The following is a 24,805-nucleotide window of genomic DNA, read 5'->3' as shown; positions in this document are numbered from 1 at the left end:
TACCTTGTAATTTTTTTAATTTATATTTTGCATATGCTTCCCTTTTAGGCTGCATGAATATTGTTGTAAGGTGGAATTGCAGTTCTATGCACTAGTCAGGGTACAGAACAGCTTGTAAATCCAACCAACCTCAAAACACATGCAAGAACAAAGAAGGGTTTAGATCTGGATTTGGTGTGGGTGAGACAGCAACCACATTTACAAGATATAATCAAGAGAGTTGATTCAGTTATTCACCAAACCAAAGGCTTGCTTGATCTGGTAGTCTGGTCACATAGCTCAGCCAATGAAAGTTTTATGAAGAGTGAGGGGTTAGGTTAGCATTCAGGAACTTTTTCACATGGCCCTACAAGACAGCTGGCTTTAGGCACACGATTTACTGAATGATGACCACTCATGATTAGTCTTGGAGAAGGGCCGCAGCTCTGGTAGAGTGCTGCTTTGCATGCAGAAGGTCCCAATACTGGCATCTCCAGGAAATTCGTGTCTGAAACCCTGGAGATCTGTTGCCAGCCAGTGTTGACAAAACTGGACTAGTTGGATGAATGGTCTCAGAATAAGGCACCTTAATAGTCTTATTTTACATCCCTTTTTTTGGTGGAGAATGTCTCACTGAAATGGTGCTTTGGAATATAGCTGAACATTGTGAATTGAACAAATTAATATTCTAAACCAAGTAATTCCAAACTTCAGCCACATTGTTTGATTGAATTCACTTGTCTTTGACTCCATATATTTCTGAGTACCTGCTTTGTTCTTATTGATCTTGCTTCTTCATATTTGCCAAAATATGGTACCTCTGTATTTAAGTGGGTTAATATTAACTGATCCTGAAATCTCTCTGTGCTTTGCCTAGTCCCTGAGACTATGACATGCCTGTTCTCTGCAGACTCCAAGGATTTCCTAAATTGCTTTTTTAAAAGCTCAACTTTTACTTGAGAGTTTTGTCAAGTGTGCAAGGCATCCCTGTTAAATGTTTAATTTATTTTATATAATCATTTATATCCTGCTTCTTTTGCCTAACTAGCAAGCGCAGAGCAAAGCCAGATGTTTTCTGTGAGGATTACCTGACCTGCTTTAGTGTAATAAATACTTCTGATGCTTAACCTGCCTTTCAGCAATGGCCTTGACCAACCTTCCCCAAACTACTGCCCTACAGATGTGTTAGATGATGGGAGTAGTAATCACCAGAAGGCACCAGATTGGGGAAGACGTACCTCGTAAATGCAGCAAACCCCCTATATATTTGTTAAAATAGGCATGGATTTACTTCATGCAAGAGTGCTTTTTCCTTCATGCCACTAGAGGGTGTGTCTCTCAAAGGTTAAACAGTAAGTTGACAGTGTCTCTTCTAATGATAGGACTAGAACGCTATTGTAAAACAGAATTACAGAACAAAAACGTGCTGGTTTTTTCATCTCCAAAGATAGATAATTTAAGGAAGCTTCACCCACCCCCCATCTCTTTTGTACAGCAGGAACAGTAGTGTATGCTGGACCTCAAATAGTATGTCATATATATTCTCTACATATGAGATTACCCTTATTTAGGAAAAATAACGTCATGTAATATGTGGGGAAAAAACTTTAATATATATTCTGTCTTGAATGTACTGACAGTCAGTTTCACTGGATAAACCTGAGTCCTAGTTTTAGGAGAATTGTAAAAAATCTGTCTAATTTAGGGGTGGGCAACTGGGGTGTGTATGTCTAGGAGCCAGAGTTGGGCAGCTATCTGTGCAGCGACTAAAAATATTAAAAACAATTTTTTTTAAAGGCGTGGCTACAGAATACCGAAAGGGTAGAAATTAGTTTTTTTGGCACCCTATTGGCATTTCACAACTGCTATGCCGTTCCTCCCCATTTTTAAAAATCGAATTCAGGGGTAGCAAGGTATCTAATTGCCCTACACGCTTTGTAATTTTATATATAATATTCCCTCATAACCACCTGACTTGTCTTTCTCTCAAAAGCTCAATCCCAGATGCTTTAGAATTTCCTTCTTGGGAAGAGGCTCCAGTCCCTTGATGATTTGGTTGTTCTTTTTTTGCACCTATTCTACCTCTACGATATCTCTTTTGAGATGGGAGTAACCGGAGCTGTACGCAGCATTCCAAATGTAGTTGCACCAGAGGTTAATATAAAAGTATTATGATACTAGCTGTCCTATTTTTCAGTCTCGTTCATAATAATCCATTGGATGAAAAATTGCCCTTTTCACCTCTGCCATACAGATAGTTAGCTGTTTCATTGAGCTGTGTACCACTATCACTTCAGACACCATTAGTGTATGAATTAGTATTAGAATTTTTTTTTGCTCCAGGGTGCATCATTTACTATGATTATTTACCTTGAATCTCACTTGCCACTTGGTTTCACTCAGTTTTGAAAATCCTCTGGAACTCTTCACAGGCCATAAGAGTTTTCATCTTCCTGAATAATTTGGTGCCATTGGCAAACTTGGATCCCTCATTGCTCATCCTTGACTTGTGATCATGTTATAAACGTTAGATAGCAGTTGTTGATCCAGATTCTTAGGGTATCCCACAGCTTACTGAAAGAGTCTGTTTATTCCTTAATCAGAGGTTACTTTTAAAACTAGGGTAATAGAAACCTGACTAGTTCAGAAAGATACGAACAAGTCCAAGGATCATAAATCATAAAAGGGAAGAAGGCTTCATTTAACAGTAAAAGACTTCACCAAACAGGACCAAAAAGGAGGCAAAACAGATTGAAATTGATAGGAAGGCAAGTGAACAAGCAATGAAAAGCATAGTACAAAAGATAAATTAGAAAATTGTTGAAATATATCAGAAGCAAGCAATTAACCATAGAGGTAGTGGGACTATTAATCAATAAAGGTGTGAAAGGATTGCTAAAGGAGGAAAGGTTGGTTGCAGAAAAGTTGAATTAAATATTTGTATATGTTTTACCATGCAATATATTGAATAGAGAGCCATGCCTGGACCATGTCTTTTCATGGAGGGCATTTGAAGAGCAAGCTGTAATAGAGATAATGAGATGAAGTTCTAGAACTCCCTTACATGTTGAGTGAGGCTATCACAAATTTGAAGTTGTAGTCAGTTCATGGTTTAGATCGGTTGCTCACTACTGTATTTACAATTGCCAGGATCTTCATAAAGCTTTCAATGGCATGTTTAAGGCAGGAGTACATGGCTTACCTTGTGTTTGAGGGTTTGACAGGAAGTCCTGTTGTTCCTGTTCAAATTATGATTCTCTTAACTGCAAAGGGTTTGGACCTACTGTTTTTCTCTTGACTGTCATTTCTCTAACTGTACTGCCCTTTATTTCTGTACAACATAATCTATCCTTAGAGTTGGGTAAACAGCTTCACTTCTTTGTAATGGTGGAGAATTCTGGACATAATGGTCTCTGGCTCCTTCCTGTTGTGATCACCCTCCTTAATCCTAGTTTGATCATCTGCAGGAAAGGATGAGTGTAAACAGACCAGTGGAGCTGTCAGTCTTGAACCTCTGATACTAATCCTTAATGTACTGCATTTCCTATGCAGACTAATTTGCTGCTTACGCATTACTTTCACTCACACATTCCCTACCTGTTTCTCTTTTGAGTACAGTAGTGGTATGTACAACAAATAGGGTCTGATTAGAGATGGCAAATACCAAAAGCATGACTGAAAATAGACAAGTAAGGAAGGATTCACACTTTGAAAACCTGTCAAGAATGCAGAGCGTTGGACATGATCAAAGGGAACGAGTGAATGTCGATCCTGAACACAATGAAATGTGGGAAATGGTCCTTTGTCCACCCCCAATTGGACAAAGGTGTTGGGGGTGGACAAATGGTCCTTTGTCCACCCCCAACAGCACTGCTGATGGAAGAAAGACAGGCTTGTATTCTTCCCAATTGTTTCCTCCTTGACTCATGCTTCTGTTTGAGCAAGCTTTTCTGCACCCACTGTAGCTTCCTATTTTAGGAACACTAATGTTACTGCTATTTCACTACTTTCGCCCTTTTACTTTGATTCCTTTTGTTGCTGAGGCTTAGTGGGAGAAATTTATGCTTGCTCCACCCTCACTTTCATAGTGACTAATAGAGGACAATATGCTTCTTCTTCTTTCTAAGTTCTGTTATAAACTAGCATCACGTGTCTGTGCGTGTGGGGGTAATAGCTGAGCCACTCCTTCCCTAGGCTTGGTTACTTTATCAATGTGATTACCGTAGAAGTAGAAATCTTGATTTTGTCACTCTAGTAATAGCTTGCTATTTGTATAAAAATGCATGTGTCATTCAAAACAGTGTTGCCAAAACACCCAATAAGTATATTCATATTTTTTTTAATTTCCAAAGAGCAGTTTATCCCTTCTTCCAGTGGGAAAAAGTATTAGTTTTATGCCACAGAGATAAGAAACAACTAAGTTCCAGTATTTCTTCATGCAGTGTATATTTAAACTATGGAATTTACTACCTCAAGATGTAGTGATGGCAGCGATTTGGATGGCTTTAAAAGAGAATTAGACAAAATTCATGGAGAATAAACATATCAATGGCTACTAGTCCTGATGCTGTATGCTATCTCCACTATCAAGGGTCAATATATTCCTCTATATGCCAGTGGCCAAGAACATAAGTGGGCAGGTGCTATTGCAATCATGTCTTCCTTGTGGGCTTCCCATAGGCAGCTGGTTGTCCAGTGTAAACAGAATGATGGATGAGATAGATCCTTTGTTTGATCCAGCATGGCTCTTATGTTCTTAGTTCATATGTTAAACCTTCCTGGGTTCTTGTTAAAACATGATACATTTTGAGAGCAGATATCGCAATATGTTGTGTGGATACATGTGTCCCAGTATGTGCACCCTGCAAAAGCATGTTGCAGAGAACTGCAACAATTTTTATATGATATAAAAATTGGAGATGTGCAAACTCACCTGGGTCCAGCTTGTGTGCCTCATGACAGACCCTGGCAGGCACCTGACTGGGTGCACCATGCTGGATGATCCGTGGGTCTCCAGCAAGCAGTGTGTGGCTGCCCACCCGCTCCCTCACTAAGCCGCCATTTTGCATAAGTGGTTTATTTACGCTTGTAATTTTGCATAAATCGACCCTTTACAGCCGCCATTTGCACAAATGGTTATTCACAAAAGAGTCTGAGCTGCCATTTTTATGCAAAATGGTGCCTCAGCGAGGGATCAGAATCCGCCACTTGCCTGATTTGGCAGTGGAGGTGTAATTTCTGTATGGAGATCAAACACTATCTTTTCAGGGCAGCTGAGCATCCAAAGGGGTAGGCAAGAAATTTGCTGTAGTCCAGCTGATGGGGGAGGTCTGGGATGATCAGAGTGAATGAAAAGTATTCCTAACTTTATGAAGAACTTCCTGAAGAGCATAGAATTCAGGGTATTATGCTAAGTAATACATGGCCCTTTTTAGAGAGGACTGGAAGTTGCTAATTAAGAGGGGACATACTATCTGGGATTGCAGGACTGGAGAGAGTCCCCCCCCCTAAATTTGTACCTTCTTTTTGGTAAGAGGTAGAGGTCAGGCTTAAATTTATATTAATTACAGGGAAGGGGGGGACGCCTTAGGTCAAGCTGAAAATGTAATATCTGTTCAATATTTGTTTATATTATTTGATTTATATGGTCACCCATCAATGCATGTTCTTTGGATGGTTTACAAAGCAATAAGCGAATGAATGAATGAATGAATAAAAACATTAAACAGTAAAATGCAGCATAAAACCTTCTTCTCTGGCAGAGAAATATGAAACTGAACACAACTTTCACAGAGAGCCCCAGTTTCTTTTGTTCACGGTGAAAGTTGTTTGAAAGGCCTGGGTGAATGAAAAGGTCTTCACCTGGTGCCAGAAAGATGATAAAGAAGGCACTAGGTGAGCCTCTCTGGGGAGGCTATTCCACAGCTGGGGTGCCACTGCTGAGATATTGTGATGTGACTCTGAGCGCCTAGCTTCTTATTTCAGTAGATGAGCTAGAAGAGCAATAAGGCACATTTCTCAGCACTGGTTTTCGTGAAAGGGCACATACATTAGCCCACTGCTTCACTGTAGTGCTAATTTGATATCCTGAAGAAACGTAAAGCTGACAAGAGAGTTAGTTTGAAATGGGCAGAACTTAGATTCATTGAACACCCACTTTGTTTCTCTGTGTCTCTTCTTCAAATCCACATGGAGCAGCTTTAGCCTTCATTTATTGCCCCAAGTTGACTTAGTTGTTTACTACGGAGTGGAAAAAGCTACAGCTCTTGGATCCAGTTATTTGGGGACCTTGAGCCCAGCAAGGTCCTTCCGAACGCAGAGAGAGGGAGACATCTATGGTTTGACAATGAGTTTAACTAGAAAAGTGATAACTTTGGCTTTCTCCAGTTTAGCCACCCTGATCTGTTGAGTAACTAATATTCTAATTATTTTTCCACGTGCTCACTTAACTGATTGCTCCAGATAGCTGGGAGTTTGCTGTGATATAACCGATCCCATTCTTTCTGTATGGAACTAAAGAAGGAATGAACAGGAAAGATCATCTTCTAGAATATGTACTAATCCTGCCCCCTACTCCCACAATAACCGATAATTTCTCTAGGATCGAGTTGCTTTTGGAAATAGAATACTAAACCTAGAAGAACCATTAGCGTGATCCAGTAAGTGTGTTCTGTGTCAGTTGTGTGCCCTTTTCCTTCTGTTTCTGAAAAAAACGCCTCTGAAGCAGGAGACTAATGTTCCTTTCTGGTAGTCATGTCTTATTTCCCAAACTTCTCACACCTAAGGAACACTTATTTCCCCCCCCCAAATTAAAACTGGGGGTACTTTTCACTGTTCAAGGCTAAGAATTACCCCTCCTCCCCCTCTAAGCAGCCTGCTTGATGTGTTCCTGCAGGAATTGCCATTCAGTGTACACCTGACTCACGCAAAGATGCAGTAGAGGCCTCCTCTGAGGGCTGGGAATTGCTGCATCTCTTGTGTCAGGAATGTTTGAATGCTGAAACTGCACTTCATGCAGTACTGAGGCAGCAAGCTAGTGTACCTTTGCTTAAATAGATAAACACAAGTTGTAGTGATTGCCACCAGTTTGGATGGCTTTAAAAGGGGGTTGGATAAATTCCTGGAGGCCAAGGCTATCAGTGGCTACTAGCCCTGATGGTTGTGTTTTATCTCCAGTATTTGAGGCAGTAAGCCTGTGTGCACCAGTTGCTGGGGAACATGGGTGGGAGGGTGCTGTTGCACCATGTCCTGCTTGTTCATCCCTGGTTGATGGCTGGTTGGACCACTGCATGAACGATGGACCTTTGTTCTGATCCAGCATGGCACTTCTTATATTCTTAATCTCTTCTTGATGTATACAGGTTTTTTGTACTCCTCCCTAAGAGCAGCAAGCTTTGAAAGTCTCATATGGGCCATAGCTCACCTGTAGAGCACCTGCTTTGCATGCAGAACGTCCCAGTAGTTACCGCGCTTTAGCAGTTTTGGGCGAATCTCCACAGAAGTTTTTAAAGTTAAATTTGTGCAAATGTCCCTGAAGGTGGAAAAAATAATGTTAAATTTGTGCAAATCTTCTCAAAGGTGTGGGTGGGTGGGTAGGGGGAAGTGTCCAGGAGGCAATGAAGTGGAGGAGTAAATTCACTATAGTCATTTCAAGACAATAGAGAGCAGATATCATAGATAATCATAGATCGTGAGATATCATAGATTAGTGAGATTGTGGGAAGCGACGGACTGTAGTCTAGTTCTCAGAACTACACTACGGACTGTAGTGTAGTTCTCAGCTGTTAATTTCAGGCTGTTCATATTTGGTGGAAGCATGTCAATATTGTATTTAAGTAGCCCCCTAACATGTTGAGACTTGAAATAATTCAGCATTTTATTCTCAAGTGGCTTTTGACCTGCTTGACCCAGGCTTTGTTTTGGGTATCTGTAAACTCATGAATGTTAGAAATGTGTGCAGTTTTGACAAATGTGGGTTTCTTGACACACATTTCTTGTCTGAGCTTGAAAAAGAAAGCTATAGTCACAATTCATGGAAATTTGGTGATAGATGTTTTCCTAAAGACCCCTAAAACATAGCATGCTGTGTTCTGTAAAGCAAAAAGAAATACAACTTTTTAAAGCTTATCCTCATTTGAATGCTATATGTATGTCGTTTCTAGCCTTATGCTTCCTTTCAGTTCACACCCCACTGTATACTTAAGTTGTAGATAATTTCCATCTTAAGTACATGTTACTTTACTCAATTACTCCTTACATTTACATTTCCTGATTCTGCATACATTTTAGGATACTTTTTTTAAATATAACTATAGAGATGCAGGTGAACATTCTAACTATCAAAATGTCCTTAAAACACTGCCTCTTCCATACTATTCCACTTGTGTGATCCACAACATAACTTCCTCTTCATTCAATACCTGTAGGCCATGTTGGGACATTACCTTAATTAACAATTGCTTAGTGAGCTACGTAGTAGTTTATTTTGGAAATAGTCCACAATGCCTTGCCACATGACCAGGTTAATAAGCTACTATGCATAGCTTATTAAACTACTGTGCCTAATCTGACCCTTCCTCCTGCCCCACTGCAGTCCTCCTATCCAAGCAGTGGGGCTGTTTCAGTCACTTATTACATCGCAGCAGAGACTACAAGGAGGGAAAATCCCAGGTGCATCCAAAAGGAGGTGGCACCCCCCCCTTGGGTGTTTGTGTTGCAGGATCAGGATCAAAATTCATACACAGCTTCCCTCTGCGAGGAGACACGCAATGCATCCCCACTTACTTTTCGCACTTGATCAGTTGGGGTTTGGCTCTGCGGATTTTTAAAAAACCCATATATCACTGTAGCGCATTAACACTATGGAGGAAGATCGCTGTTATGCCCATTCGCAGCTTCGGAGTTGTGCACTTCAGGAAAAAAGCTACTGGCACTTGGGGACAGTTCTACCCAGCTTCCCCCCATATTGCACAGAACTGCATTAGCGCTAATCTGGAGTGCCACTGTTTCTCTCATTCAGCACTTGCGCACTTCACAGACTGGGCTATTGGCACCTGGGGAAGGTTTTTCAAATTTATTTCCACTATGTCCACGCTGTTTGGTGTTTCCATTATAGAGAGTTGCACAGCAGCGAGCTGAGCTACTCTTGCCGCACAACTCTCTAGGCAAGCCCATTAACCCACTGTGCCCGACAGAAGATACGATAACCTGTCATGGGTTACATTCATTTATTTATTTATTTATTTATTTTTATTTATTTATTACATTTTTATACCGCCCAATAGCCGAAGCTCTCTGGGCAGTTCACAAAAATTAAAACCATAAAGAGCATAGAAACATCCAACAAATTTAAATAATCCACTCTGGCCATCTAAACGTCCTGTTTATATGATGGTTTTAAGCAGGTGCCATGGATGAAGGAAAATGGTAGAACCTGTCCTATATGGCAAGAGCAGACCTGATGGTAGCATGAATCTTATGTGTAGAGCCTAGACTTTTTTTCTTCCTTTAGGGGCAGTTTTTTCCATCTAGAAGATCTCATGATTTTGTCAAAACTATTTTTCAGACTGTGCTAACTGCCTCAATTCTCCCCCCTCGCCCCTGGAGAAGGTTTTGGGGTCATACAGAGACTGCAGCTGGTGGGGAAAATTCATTCTGCCATAAGTTTCTGTTCCATTAATGGATGGCCACTGTTGGATTTAACCTAGTATTCGAATGCAGGCTTAATCAACAATTGAAGTGCAAGTATAGCACCACAAGCTCAAATACACATCTCAGAAGTTGCTCCCACAATCACTCTAGTGGCTGGATCTCCAAATGTGATTATATGTTTGTCTTTCCTCTTGCGTAAAGTAGGGCATAAAACCAATGGAAGCATTCCATGGTTACTTACCATGAAATTTGAATTATGTGCATGCTTCGTCACTTCCTCTCTTTTAATTGTCAGGCTATCTCCAATTCCAGGCATTCTGTGAACAGTTGAAGGAGTTAAAGCAGGATAAGAAACTCTTATTCTGGAATTTGAGGATTCATGTGATGGAAGGCTATTTGGGTTAGTTGATTCCATCCGGCGACCTAACACAACCAGTCTAGTATAATTAATAAGTGGGAGTTTTATGGCAGCTTTAATAGCTGGTGGATTGTACTTTTTGTCAGTTTACTTCTCCAAATCCAAGAGAGAAGTCTCTTGCTTGTATAATCCTCTATGTAGTATGCTGTTTAATTTTTGTTGGCCTCATGTGAGTATTATAAATTCTCCTTAGTGGGTATCCATTAATCGTTCTCTGGATGTTGTCAGTACTTGTGTATATTTTCTATATAGTACTGTCATCTTCGGTTCTGATTAATGCGCTTTCTTATTATATGAAATAACAAATTATATTAGTAGTTTTGGGACTGCTTAGGGGAATTCATCATCCTCAATAGTATTCTTCCAGTAGCTATGGTTAAGACAAAGTTTCCAAAATTCTGCTGCTTGTCTGTGGCCTCTGTTGCTAAAACAGAGATTAAAAGTGGTGAGCCAGTTGCAACAAGAATAGAACTGAACAATCAGTGTGATATTCTTACAACCAACATGTTTGTCTACTCAATGAAATTCTATTAATTATATCAATAATAAGCTTTTTTTTTTTTAAAAAAAAGTAAAATGCAGCAAGTGTATTCCTGCTTTTTGATACTGTATGCTGTCAAACTTTAAAATATAAATAACTTATAAACATTGTAAATGATAGCAGTCCTTTCTTTTTCCAATTGTGCTTTGCAGGCTCAAATTAGAGAGGCTCACAGTATGGTCTACTTCATAGTGTTTTCCATAGACGGCTCAAATGAGTTCCCTGTAGGAAAGCTTCTTGAAGAGCGAAGAAGACTTTTCCCTATATGGAAATCATCATGTGTGAAGTATTCTTGTTAAATCAAGCGCTCCTGTTTTTTTAGTTTTTTTAAGTGATCAGAATTGCAGGATGGAATTGCAGTTGAACAAAGGCTTTTGGGCCTTACCTGTTCTCTAAGCATGCCAAGTAATGGTTGTGAAATTCATTTTGGTGACTTTGTGAGACTTGAAGAAGAGTAGGAGAGAATAGCAGCTAGCTTGTAATTACATCTTCTTCATTTTCTTAGATATTAACCTTTTTGATTCTTTGTTCTTGCTGCATTCTTGTTGCAATGTACTTTTTATGTATAGAGCGCTTTTAGCAACCAAGCATTGGAATAAATATCAGTGTTCTTATGGTTGGGGCAGATGTTAACACTGGCTTGGCCATTTAACTAGGATTAAGGGAGCAGGAGTGGAATACACAGGTTCATGAGCTTTTTCCTCCCTGTTACTCAGCTTCCTAGAATATATCTTGGTTTCCAAGGCTTTGATCTCCTCTGAGATCAGAGCTCTGTCTCCATTCTCAAGAGTGGGAGATCTGCTGCATCCTGTGGCACCTTGGGCACTGTCTAAGAGCCATAGGATTGCTCTCTCAATGGCCATACTATTGTTGGATGTGCACTTTATCGGTGCCAGGTCATGACCTTTCTCTTCTCCCAGGCATTTAACAGCATTTAACAGCATATGCTAAGTTTGTTTTTTGAATGGACCCCAGAACTGTTATTGTTTAAAATGTATACTGTTTTATACTGTTGTTTTTATATTTTTGATGGTTTTAAATTTTGTATATTTTTTAATGTTCACTGTTTTTCACTTTTGTAAACCGCCCAGAGAGCTTCGGCTATGGGGTGGTATATAAATTTAATAAATAAATAAATACCATGCTAATATCTCAGAGAACTTTGGCTATTGGATGGTATAGGAAAGGAATGAATGAATGAATTAGCCCTGATGGTCCCCTGTGAGAGATGGATTGATTATTGTCTGCTCTTTCAATGCCACATTTAATTATAATCAACAATACTTCTGCAGTGGCAAGTGTTCAAAATATTCCACTTGCATTATCTAGTTGTAATCTGTAGAGCAATCCTGCAAAGTAAGCCACTATTATTATCCCTGAACTGAAAGAGAGTGGCTTGCCTAAGACTACTTAGTGAGTTGCCTTCTGGCAGAGACAAGATTCAAATGAGGCATTTCCTGATTTCACACCTTAGTCTTACTATGCTACACCAGCTTTTCTATATAAACCTTGCAGCTGTGGTAGCACAACTTACCACATCTTGTATGTACAACAAATTTCGAGGAGTGGGTGCAATATTTAGTTATCTAATCAGATAGATTAATGGATTTTTAATTGGAGAGCAGATTTTTTTGGGGGGGTATTTTAAACAAGTACTTACAAAACACAGCATATGGCAGATGCCATCTCAAACAAGACATTTGCTTCATTTCTTTAGGACAAAATATCTCTTAAGATGGCTGCCACCCATATTGATGCCGCAGGTTTTTAAGGGAACATGGGTCCAAAGCAGCGCCGTAAAGACATCCCCCTAGTTAGGGAAATAGCCACCTAATGAATGAAGATGTTACTGTAGGCTTCAACCACATATTTATTTATTTATTTATTTATTTAAGGATTTTTATGCCGCCATTCAGCCAAAAAAGGCTCTCACGGCGGCTTACAAAAGTATTTCTTGACAGTCCCTGCCCACAGGCTTACAATCTAAAAGACATAGATGTCTTTAAATTAATTAAAATTCATTGATGTGCTTTAACAACTAAATAACCCCAAGGTGAGTACCCATAGGGTCCCCTTAGTATGCATGCCAAGTTTCAGTTGTCTAGGTTTCACAGTCTTGGAGCTATGGCACTGACAGACAAACACACATCCTCTATTATTATAGATAACAAGGAAGTTGCCTTTAAAATGCTTATTTTGTGAGGAAGAAAAAATGCACAAGGAACAACATCCATGTTGGCTGCCTCTTTTTTTTTCTTGGTGCTTGCTGACTAATTTTGCCAAGAATCTGATGTCTGAGGGCAAGGAGGTACTCTTGGAAGCACTGGCAGCTTGACAGAACCGTTTCCTCTTGATTGTGTCTCAATCTTTCATTCTGTTTTCTGTTTTTAATTCCATTCCATTCCAATTCTGGTCACAGTATCTTTGGGCAAAGAGAAGATTAGAGAAAAACTTAGGTTTAAAAACTTAGTAGCAGTGTAATTGCGGCTTCTAGGTCCATTTCTCTAGTTTTCCGCAGTAGTGTATGTTTACTTAGTCCCTGAATAACATTGAGCAGAACAGTGTCAGCTGCAAAACCCTTTCCACAGGTAGCAATATCTGGAAGGCAGACAATCTGTTGAGATCACAATAGAGAACACTGTTGAACAGACGACAATAATAAAAGACGATTTTTTTAAAAAAGTCTTGAGCTAATTTAGTAAGCTAGGTCTACAGCATCTCTCTGTGTGCATCATTAATCTCCATTATGGAGGCATTGATTGACAATCTGGAGGATGTTAATGCGTGGTTCTCCTGGAGAGCAAGGAAACCGAATAGAAATAACAGTTTCTTGTCTAATTGTGCTTTAAATGTCATTTGTGACAATTTTCATGTTGTCTAGACTGCTTGCAAAGCAATTGCTTCACTAGTGCAGCCTTGCCCTGATGTAGTTCAGGGCAATATTAGCTGAGCAGAGCTTAGGAGTCCAGGGGGAACCCCTGGCGTGACATCAAACTTGAACATAGCTTGATAAAGAGTTTCAAGAGGAGGATGCACAAATGGAGCATTTTGTTTTAATTCTTTTCTCTTTTCCCTCTTGACAAATGCAACACCCAGGACTTGTTATGTGTGTCTATTCTTAGAACATCTTGTTCAGGGCTGAAATATTCTGATTTCTAAGTGTCATAATTAAATGTTTAGGCATGAAGGACAAGGCCCTGCTCTACTCTCTCCTAGGCTATAGCCAGGGCTGTATGTGCTGAAACTATTAAAGCCAATTAAAAATGTGTGCTAAGAAAAGCTAAATCCTATAACTTGCATAAATTATGCAAACTGAGCAAAATAGCCCAATTGTCTTATTTTGTATCACTTACTCAATTTCTATCAATTGTTTTATAATTTTGTTCTCCAAACCGCACATCCAGTTTATAGACTTTAAAAAGAAAATGTTCATGAACATACAGGTTTTAAAATGTGAGACATTTTGGCACAATAAAGTGCCAGCTTCAGTTAGTGAAGCTGGCATTTTTGGCCAAAAACATTTCACATTTTTTAAAAGAAGTTCATTTAGAAAATGATTTTTAATAACATTTATAAACTGGATGCTTAATTGCTGGTTGTTTGTTTGGAGTGACTTATACATCTCACAATTTCTGCTTATTGGTTAATTTTGTTCTGATTTTAATTTTTTGTCCTTGAGAAGGGAAAGGAGATGTGCACTGAACTCTGCCCCCAAACACTAGAAAACTTGTTGCTTCTGAGACTTCAGCAGATGGTGCCCATATACTTTCAAGCATATCTTAATAACCGTAAGAACTCGAAACTTGTGTTTTGTGCTATTCTTTTTGATTTCCAGTTCAATTCTGCACACTTTAGCACAACCTGCTTTATCTTTTGTACTTCTGCACAGTCCTGGAATGCATCTCTGACTTTGCATGATCCTGTGTTTCTAAAGTAAAATTTAGTACCAACTCCCTTTTGCAAAAGTGTGTTTAAGGCAGAGGCGTTGAACCTGAGTGCAATAGTGAGTCAAACTCCTCACTTGGCAGATATCCAGGAACTATACCCATAATCCCCTCCCCCAGTACTGATTTTGATGGGGGGAAGGGAGCCAGTATGTAGGCTTAATTATTAGCTCATAAAAATACTCCACACTGCGCAGTCCAAAATCCTTGCAGCGACACTGCCCCCATTTGCAGCTCTTTTCTCCCAGACCTGAGCATCCCCCAACTCCCATGCGCCACTGTCTGCTCTCCAGAATCTTTTTTGATCACAGCACTTCCATGATTTGCTAGCCTAAATGCCCCTGTTATCAGTCTACTTGTCCACTGAGCAAAGACTGCCACCCTTTTGCACACCCTTTCTTCTTGGCTAGAGTTAGATATGAATGTTGGCTGCATTGAAGCCCCCAAAAGGCCTGGAGTGGCTCCCCACCCCAGCTATTGGCTTGAAATATGTTGGGTTGGGTAGAGAATGACCATTGGTCAGGGGTGTTGCATCTGCATCCTGCAGTGTAGAGCCTGCATTGAGCAGGGGGTTGGACTACATGGTTTCTGGGGTACCTTCCAGTTCTCTGATTCTTTGAATTCAAGGCTTGTTAGGGCTTGTTAAAATTGGAGTTGCTTTCTGTGTGCAGATTCCTGGAACTCAGCCTAGTCTCGAAAGTGACTTGTTTGTCACATCAGCATTTCTGTTGGTTTTAGACTTGTGGCTTAAGTCTAAAGAATACAAAGTGTAAGCGGCCTTAAAGCAAGACTGGGTGCTCTGAAGACTTTTAATGGCTCTATTAGTGTTGCAGGTCACAAAATCTTTGATTGTAGAAACATCTGCATTATTGAACCCATTCATCAAGCTGTTAGGATGTGCTCTTCAGTGCAGCTTGACCCTCAATGGCTTTAGCACTGAACAAGTTTATTTTAACTCATAAAATGTGGGTGTTTGTTTCAGACACAAGCATCTGCTGATAACCCCCTGGAGCACTGTATAGCACTATTGTCTCTCTGAAACCTGCAACTGTGTTCTCTCCTTGTTGGACCCTAGGCTCTCTTTAGTGTTAATGTGTCTGATGTCCAGAACATATTTTTATGCCTCTTGATATTTTGACAAGGCTCTTAACAGAAGTAAATGTGCAGAGGCTTAAAATCAATTTGGCAGCCTTTCTTCAGGCTGATTAAAGAAAACATCAGAAATGCACTGAGGTTTTCCTTTCTGAGTGCAGGGGAGGAAGAGCTTGGCTGGCATCTCTCAAGTCTTCTCCTAAAAGCCATGTTTTGCTCCCCAATACTGTGACTCTTTGAACATGGTAAAGCGCTATATTAATGCTACCATTATTATTAAAACCTTTTCTGGATTGAGGACTTCTGCCTACTGGGAATTGGGGGAGAGGAATTTCCTGTTGGCAAGCTACATCCTCATTGGAGGAAAATTAAAAGGTTTTGCACGTATCAAATTTTGTATATCAAGAAGAAGGATTCAGCCTAGTCTTCTCTGACATGGTATTTTTGTATCTGCAAGGATTTGCAGGGTGGGAGGGAAGAAAGCATTTAAATATGTACCCACCCCATGCGCGGAAGAGTTCAGGAACACTTTATGATTAGATTCTGCTGATTGTATAAATGGGCCCTCAGTGGCCAAGGATAAGTGCGGGTTTATTTTAGTAGTATGTTTGCATTCATTTTTAATGATGGTGTTTTATAAATGTTGCCTGCTTAGAGCCCTCGAGGATAAGTTGAGTTATAAATCTAAATAAATAATAGGCTGCATCTCAAAGATTGTTGAAGAAATGCATCTTCGCTGGAATGTTCATTGGAATGGATCTGGTGGGAACTCCTTCAGGGGCATTCACTTTGTAGCTGCATAATAATGGGGTGCTGGGCTAAGAAGCTATGCAGAGGCCAAGCATCCCAGAGACTTTCCCCTGTAAGCCAGGAAGCAGGATTGAACATGACTAGTTGGTAATAACCTGTGCTTTGAACGTTGCAGTTATTCAAGTTTGAGTATTAATGAACAGCGAACCTCCTTGAACTGCCCTTCTCCTAACCTGCCCAATTCCTTGATCATGCTTCAGCATTGCTACTGTCCTTCTATGTTTGAATGTATCGGATAATACTTAGTAGCTAGCCCATTCTAGACACAGATGTTTGAGGATGGTAGATTGTTGTGTGTATTGATCCTTTGGTTCACTTGATAGCTTGACCACATTGTTTCCTGTGCCCCATATTTGCCATTTTCTGTAAGACTGATGTGATGTATTGATTGTAAGTATTTTCTGTAGCTATTTTCAAATGGTTGATGTGCTGTACCTACATTATCTCAGTAATATTTGCCATTTCTCTGTAACGTATGCCAGCATTAGGCCCAAATTGCAGGTGGTGGTGGGGAAGTAGACAGCAGAGATGAGAATACTGGCTTGTCTAAGGCTACTCAATCAGTTTGTGGTTGAGGCAAAACTTAAAGTGGGGACTTTCAGCTCACACTAGTGGCCTTTACACTATACAAACTCTTGTTCCTTTTATAAGTGATTTGTACCATGCTAAAATTGCTACTAAGGGATGCTGCGGCAGAGATGATGTAAGTTACTTTCCATCGCATGCAACCTGGAGGTTGGACCCCAAACAAAGCAGAATCTTAATGTTTCTAACCAACTTCCACTGCCACACCTTCCTGTGCTGTGTGCACAGGCATGGCTGTAGTACACAGTGATCAAGCAAAGAAGCATGGGGAAGCCAGATGCACTGAGACCCACCTGAAAGTGGGTCCACAGTTTGAAAAACGCTAGTATAGGGAATGTTTTCACATTGCCACCTTAAAAGTAAGAAGTATAAGACTGTATCCACAGATCTCGAAAGCAATTTTGTTGATTTAAAATCACTAATATTACATCTTCAAAAAGATGTTAAATGAAGCAGCTATCCAACAATGTTAAATGACGATATGCATTGATGAGGTTAAAATCAGTCATGAAACTTAAAATTCAATAGTTACACATAAATACATAGAAAGCTTAATGTATATGTGAAATTGACTAGCATGAGTGGAATAGCCAGTGCATGCATGTGTGTCTGGCAGCAAAAAGGGACAGAACCAGAAAAGGCAACACATAAACAAGGTCCAATAAGGGTGAAAGAATGGAGTATTCTTTGCAAATGTGAGGAGAGAAGAGTAGTCTCAGTGCCATTTCAGCGGGGGTTTAGATGCCTAGAGAGCAAACATTGCAATGGGAAAGGGAGATAATTAGAACTGGGAAAACAGTGTCTGAAGGCATAGAGAGAGAATGCTTCTGATGAGAGGGATTTCAGAACAGAAAGACCTAGAAGAGATTTTGGACTGCAGTTTTTAGATTTTAGAGTAGTTAAATGCTCTTTGGGCGAGCACATTTATTCTCGGGAATGAAGGAAAAAGGAGGTTGTCTTTTTGTCCTGGATTTTGCACTGTGCAGCGAACAGCCAGGAAGAATGCTGTTCATTCCCTTCTTGTTCAACTCTTGAGAATAAGAGCATTCACCAAAAAGCCAAAGAAGGGGAAGACAGTAGGTTCAGCAACTATCTCCCTAGACCCATTAAAACTTGGTGAAAAACAGAATGAAAATCCCAACCAAAGCTTTTGAAAAGGGATGGAGCAAAGGAAGTCAGCGAGTTGAAACTACAAAGTTGGAAGGCAAATCTCATAAGGAACCAAAAAGAGATTGGAAGACAGGGTGGGACAGGTCCCCCCTTCCCCAATTCCTCTTACATAGGCAGTGGGATTCTTTTCTGGGGTTGGGGGTGGGGGAAGAGTCCTGATTTTCTGAGTCAACTAGTTTCAGCTTAATAATTAAAAATAAATAGAAAGACAAGAATTCTGTTTCCTAATGGTCTGTCACAACTGATTGGGATGCTTGCAAAGGTTTAAAAGGTTGTTAGTCTGAAGGTAAAATAACTGACATTCTTCCTCCTCCTGGCTTACGGAAGAAGGCAAAAATGAATATTCATCTGAATACATTGCCTTGTAGTTACAACCATGGCTGGTGCCTGAGGCATGTTTTACGGTTTTGCAAGTAATATCCGGGAGGGAGGTACAATCTCAGATATTAAGTTTGGAGACAATGTACCAGAAGAGTGATGCATTAGTCACAGCATTTCATTGAAGGATCCCAGCAATGGCAGAGATTTCTGCAATACCTTTTCTGAGAGTGGAATTGAGCCTCCTGTCCAGGCATAGGTTATGTGTTCTTAAAGCAACAGAATTTAAGGGAACTTCATAACAGGTGTTACTGGACAAAATGTATGCATCCAATGCAATATATTAGATTTTTAAAACTATTTTATTATAGTACTTTTATCCCGCCCTTTAGTCAAAAAAGGCTTTCAAGGCGGCTTACACAAATATTTCTTGAGACAGTCCCTGCCCACAGGCTTAACAGTCTAAAAAACATGACACAAAAGGAAAGGGGTTTGGAAGGGAGGAGAAAAAAAGAAGAAGCAAATTCAGGCACTAGATTCTTAGTTGCAAAGTTCAGCAGCTGCTTCCTCTCCCTCTAATAGCCTCATACAGGTGAAGGCACAATGGAGAGGTACCTGGCTGCTACTTCCTTTCCCTCTGATGGCCTCAACAGCGACAGTTGGTAGCAGGAGGGAAGGGGGCTTTCAGCTGGAGCTGAACCCAGGCACGATGGAGAGGTGTCTGGCTGCTGCTTCCTTTCCCTCTAGTAGTGTATGTGCGTAAGTAAAATATAAGCCACGTGTACTTTAGAAAGAACTGCATTTTTAAGTTCGAGTTTCTAATTCCTCTGCTAGTTCAAAGCATGAATTAACTCTTCAGACATGTTTCGCTTAAAGACACAGTTGCTTGAGAAATCCTAATTCAGTTTTAGTGCGGCATCCAACGAGAGGACGCTAAATCTGCTGTGAGTGCAGAGAAGTTTTCAGTTCAGTATTTGTGTGCTCCCTGTAGCTCATACAACATCATAAGGATGGTATTAAATGATCACTAGTTGACATGGGGTAGCTCTTGTGCAATTCATTTCTAAAGCTTTGGTCTGAAACAGGTATCTTGTGGCTCGCTGAATTCAGAAGGGTGATGATGTAATCACCAAGGTTTGAACATTGGAATTGGAAAATTCTGTAAACAATAGGCAAACACCTGTTCCCAAAACCCTCTTATGAACCTCCCCCATTCTGTGTCTTGACTTATGAACAACTATCAGTACCTAAGTAATCCTTTAATTCCCTTGTCATCCCATGGTTGAACCAACTCTCTAGTGTCTTGGTTCCAAGCCCCCCCACCAAAACGAGAAACAAAAAAGAGGTTCACTGTGCAACCCACAAAAATCTTTATTTGGTTAAAAAATACCACACCCAAAGGGAGTGTGAATGCTAGGAGCTATTCTCTAAGCTCAGTTAGCCAAACTGCCTTGCTTTGTTTCATAGAATAGCAGAGTTGGAAGGGGTCTACAAGGCTATCGAGTCCAACCCCCTGCTCAATGCAGGAATCCACCCTAAAGCATCCCTGACAGATGCTTGTCCAGCTGCCTCTTGAATGCCTCTAGTGTGGGAGAGCCCACAACCTCCCTAGGTAACTGATTCCATTGTCGTACTGCTCTAACAGTCAGGAAGGTTTTCCTGATGTCCAGCTGGAATGTGGCTTCCTTCAACTTGAGCCCGTTATTCTGTGTCCTGCACTCTCTTCTCGATCCTCCCAGATCCTCATGTTGTGCAGCTAGTCTGGTGGACCGCCTTCCATCTCCTCTGAACTCCACCCACTTGACTCTGCAGTGGACTCTGGGATCTGTCAATTCCGATCCTCCCTCTTTCTCCGACAAAGACTGAGTTCCAGTGGTGGGAGGGGGAAGGCGATCTTTGAGCCTGGGCCTCCTGGGAAGCTCTCTCCCTAACTCCTGGAGAGTCCTGGAGAATTTCCTGCCCTGCTCCTTGTCTTGGCTGCGCTTCTTCTAGTTCATTCTCACGAGTCTGATTCAGAATCTGAGGCCAAACCAGGAAGTCTGGGCCTTATCTTGACACCTTGCTAGTTTCTTATTTCTGATATATTTAAAGATATTGTTGGTCTTAATCTGGTTAAAGATATGCACTTCAAAACCTGTTTTGCATTCCCTATTGTCTACTTGGATTTTTTTTTCCTGTTTAGAGGTGTGTGTGTGTTTTCCTAATGTGCAGTAGGTATAACATCTATTTTCTGAAGAAAGCTTTTTTTCCCTCCTTGAATAGCTTCCTTGACTGCCCATTAACCATGTTGGTGATCTCTGGACATTGAAGCCCACACATTCTTCAGATATGTCAAACCTGTATTAAAATTTCTGTAAAAATTATGTGCAGGAAATGTTAGCATCTAAAGTAACCTTGAGAAGGAGGAGTATCTGGGAAATAGATATCATCTGCTTTAGCTCCAGGCTGAAATTGCTGTGCCTTGTAGGGTGGTTTCATGTGAAAATTAGATCACAACGGTTCCAATTTTTAGCCTCATGTTCTTGATAACATGTCATGAAAGAGTGATTGGGCCATGATTTTTAACAGAAATTGAAATATACTTGTGCCATGCTTAGGATGACTACAAACAGTGGGGTCATCCATGCCCTCACCTGGCCTTGCTAAATCTATATATAGGTTTAGATATCAACTTAAGTAAAGAATTAGTGAGTCATTTATTGTTAGTGGCAAGATGGTTGATAGCCAAGTATTGGAAAGATGGTAAAGAGCTTAATATCGTAAACTGGTATCAGAGAGTTTGGCAGATCGTTCTTTTAGAGAAATTGACTCAAAAGTTAAGGACTGCTTGAGGACAATTAGATAGTGACAAGTATGGAGGAAATTCATTGAATATGTAAATAAAGCAGAACATTGGAGAATGCCTCTGTTGGCATTTACAGAGCTATGGAGAGCATAGGACTAAGGAAAAGATGTTCGCTTCTGAACCTGTTTGAAAGAAAACGTGATCTGTAAACGGATGATCCAGGGTTTAAGAGTGGGGAATAATAAAACGAAGTGTATTATGCAAGTTAACGGATATCAGTATTAAAACCAGGTGGAAATTGAAACTGTAATTGTTTGTAAATGTATGATTTATTATGTAACTTATGCACCAGAATGAAAGAACAATAAAATTATCCCCCCCCCCAAAAAAAATCAACAATAAATAGCGACATGCAGTTTGCTCCAAAGTTTGATTTGGAAGAAGTAAAAAAGCTGGATGTATGTGGTGTTAGTGGCTTAATATTCCCAGTTACAATTTTTGTTTTTTCCCCTCTAGGAGGCTGTTGGAATCTTCACTCATTTCACTATCCCGTTATGATGGGGCAGGATCCCGGGAGCATCCAATCTATCCTGATCCAGCTAGGTAAGAACAGAATTCAGTCCAATGATTCGGTACTTTAATGTACCACAAAATAAGTAGAATAGGTGGCATGCCTTCTGGTTGTCTTCAGCTTCTGACTATTCCTTTTACATTATGTAAATTGTTGGTTTTCATATTTATTCCTTAATCCCTAGAGTTCCCTCCCAGAAACCTATGTGGTACATCAACTCTCCATTCAAAACCCTTATTTTTCATAAAACCTTTGGCCTAATCTCTTTGTCTTAATCCCCATATAAAATAAAAGCTAGGTAGCATTTGTTCACATTCCTTCCTTGTTATCTTTAATTCTCCCTTTCATTTTATCTCCTACACTCCGTAAAAAAAATAAAAATTATAAGCTCAACTTGGCAGAGAACTACCTCTGTTACTTATAGATACTCTATGAAGCACCACCTGTGTTGGTGTTAAATATAAAAATAATTGGGAATTGACTATAAGAAGCTACTTTATGTAGGAAGAGTCCTTAATGTTTATGCACATTTGTGAATCTTGTGGCCTTGGCTGTGCAGTGTCTGCTCTGGATAGTACAAGTGACAAGAAGACAAGTAGCTACAGAGCTAAATAGACTGATTGAGCTTCCTAGGCAATGTGAAAGATAATGCTGTCATCAGAAACGTAACATATAATTTGGAAGAAAATCTGTCTTGGATCTGTTGCTTTACTAATGGGAAGGGATTGAATGAGGGAAGCAACAAGGAAAAGTGTTGGTATTGGTGACTGTTTTTTGGGATTTACGTAAGACATGGGAATTCAGAGTGCAATGAGAGGGATTTGCAGAAAGCAACTTCTGAATTTTTTTTTAAAAATAAAGTAATGAGAGGAAGTGTTAATACAGGAGACTCTATAGATGCTGTAATTAAGGTGCCATTGATGACAGGTCCTTTTGAAGAACACAAATCCACCAAGAATAAAGAGAACACTAGTTTGGAAAAGTTAAGTATTGGATAGGCGCACACACACACACACACACACACACTCACTCTTTATGCAGGTATAGGCAAGTAAGGCAGGGAAAGGAGGATAGATGGCTCAGTGAAGAAAAAAAATAATGTTGCTGAATGGAGGTATGAGCAATGAAAACTGTTTTGTACAAATGAATTGGTAGGTGGGGGTGCTGGTGGGGATCCTGCAGGAAAAATAGGATAATCAATACATGGAAAAGATGAAATCAAGTATGTATGAAGTGGTTGATATAAACTGCTGTGTGGTTGATATAAGCTCTCTTCAAAGAAAATGAAGGCAAGGATGACCTTTTTGTGTATGGAGATAATGAGATTTTTTTTTAAAAAACATAGCTATAGATGGAATCAAGTGAAAGAGTGTTGAAAAATGTGCCGTGTGAAAGATAGCACAATCAGGGTGCTAAGGGAATTGACAAACAACATTGCTGACAATTATTTCTTGAATTTGAGACAGAAATGCTTAGGAGTCTGTTCTCTCTAGCCTACCCACCCTCCAAAAGGGGGAATTCTTAAAAGTTGTCACCCTAGCAGCCTGCTTGTTTATTTATTTACAATTAAACAAAAGCTTTAAACAGGACAAAGAACTCCTTGGAAGGGCTCAATCCTGACAGCATGTTTGGTCCTCCATTGCATTTATGTAAAGAAGAGACCAAAAAGGCATCAATGTGTATTGTAACCTGTACAAGGACAATCAGCTTATTTTGGAAACCTGGTGTATTACCTAGGAGATTCCAGTATTTGTTTGTATTATGTCTTAGAGATATTGAAGTTCTTGAATGTTAGACTATAAAGCACTCAATTTATGCCTGTCCATATTTGACTAGTTCTGTCCTCTGTCTCTTCACAAACCTCAAATGTGCTTGCTGCATAACTTGTTAACTGAAAACCTCTGTCACTCAGATCTTGACTTTGCCGGGCTGCCTGACAATCATAGTCAAATAGAATCTGAACAATTTTTTTCTTAACGTGAAGAAATGTCCATTAGACAAAAACATAAAGAGCCCTGCTGGATCAGACTAAAGACCTATCTAGTCTACCAACCTGTTTCCCTCTGTGACTAACTAGATTCTTGTGGGAAGCCCACAAGGAAGACATGAAGACCTCAGCTGTTGTTCCCCAGCAAGTGGTATTCAGAGGCATGTTGCTTCTGTTCCTAAAGAAAGTATACAGCCATCGTGTCTAGTAGCTAATAATTCCTCAGATACAGTTGGTAGGAATTATTCTGTTTGAACAAAGAGTTTGGGCCAAGCTTGACAAGATGGAGACAGATACATTTGATTAAGCATGGTTCTTCTCTGATTGTGTAGAAAACACGGCTGGGACATCCATTTTTAATACCAAATGGGAAACATGGATAAAGGATGGAGAGTTCTCTGCCTGTCTCCTGCTTAGTTTCCCCATGGTCTTTTTCAGCTGAGTTGAGATACTGAAAGCATGCTCACCTAGGAAAAAGTGTTGGAGAGAGGCTGTGGAGGAGTAAGCAGATGGTGGTGGTGGGGTTCAGCACTACCCACCTACAGGCCTCACTTGCTATTAGAAACAGACACCCCTTGATTTCTACATGTTTGGGGAGATCTGTATTTAAACATAAGGATCTACCACTATCAAGTACACTTTGGCCCTGGCCGTATGGCCTTTTTAAAGCATACAGATGTGTCTTTTAGGTAGGTTTTTTCCCTTTTATACTGTAATTCTTCACAAAGGATATATATTAGCTTCTGTTGACTTAATTTGCTACTGAAAGAGCAATATCTCCAGGCTGCTGTGCCAGATTTTGAAGCTGTCATCTATGTAGTATCACCAAACCCAGCTATTCTGTTGACATGGATTCCTGGAAGAAAAGTTGCATTGAAAGTTGAAATTCTCTGTATAAAAGAGGGTCATGATTCTTATACTGTATTTGGTTTGTTTAAACTATTTAGGATAGCT

The 24,805-nt window shown here is 40.0% G+C and overlaps 1 protein-coding gene across 3 annotated transcripts in view; it reads left to right on the top strand.

Annotated features, from left to right (window-relative positions):
- AMBRA1 (autophagy and beclin 1 regulator 1) overlaps positions 1 to 24,805 on the top strand; it is a 177,927-nt gene that overhangs the window by 31,785 nt on the left and 121,337 nt on the right. For all 3 annotated transcript variants that reach the window (XM_063117472.1, XM_063117473.1, XM_063117474.1), the window contains one exon: positions 21,810 to 21,896. In XM_063117472.1, the coding sequence (XP_062973542.1) occupies positions 21,810 to 21,896 (87 nt within the window). The remainder of the gene's footprint in view (positions 1 to 21,809; positions 21,897 to 24,805) is intronic.

The sequence above is a fragment of the Elgaria multicarinata genome, chromosome 2 (genome assembly GCF_023053635.1).
Source record: "Elgaria multicarinata webbii isolate HBS135686 ecotype San Diego chromosome 2, rElgMul1.1.pri, whole genome shotgun sequence".
Lineage (NCBI taxonomy): Eukaryota > Metazoa > Chordata > Lepidosauria > Squamata > Anguidae > Elgaria > Elgaria multicarinata.
Note: the sequence above shows the minus strand (reverse complement) of the source record. Positions and strands in the feature narration are given on the sequence as shown.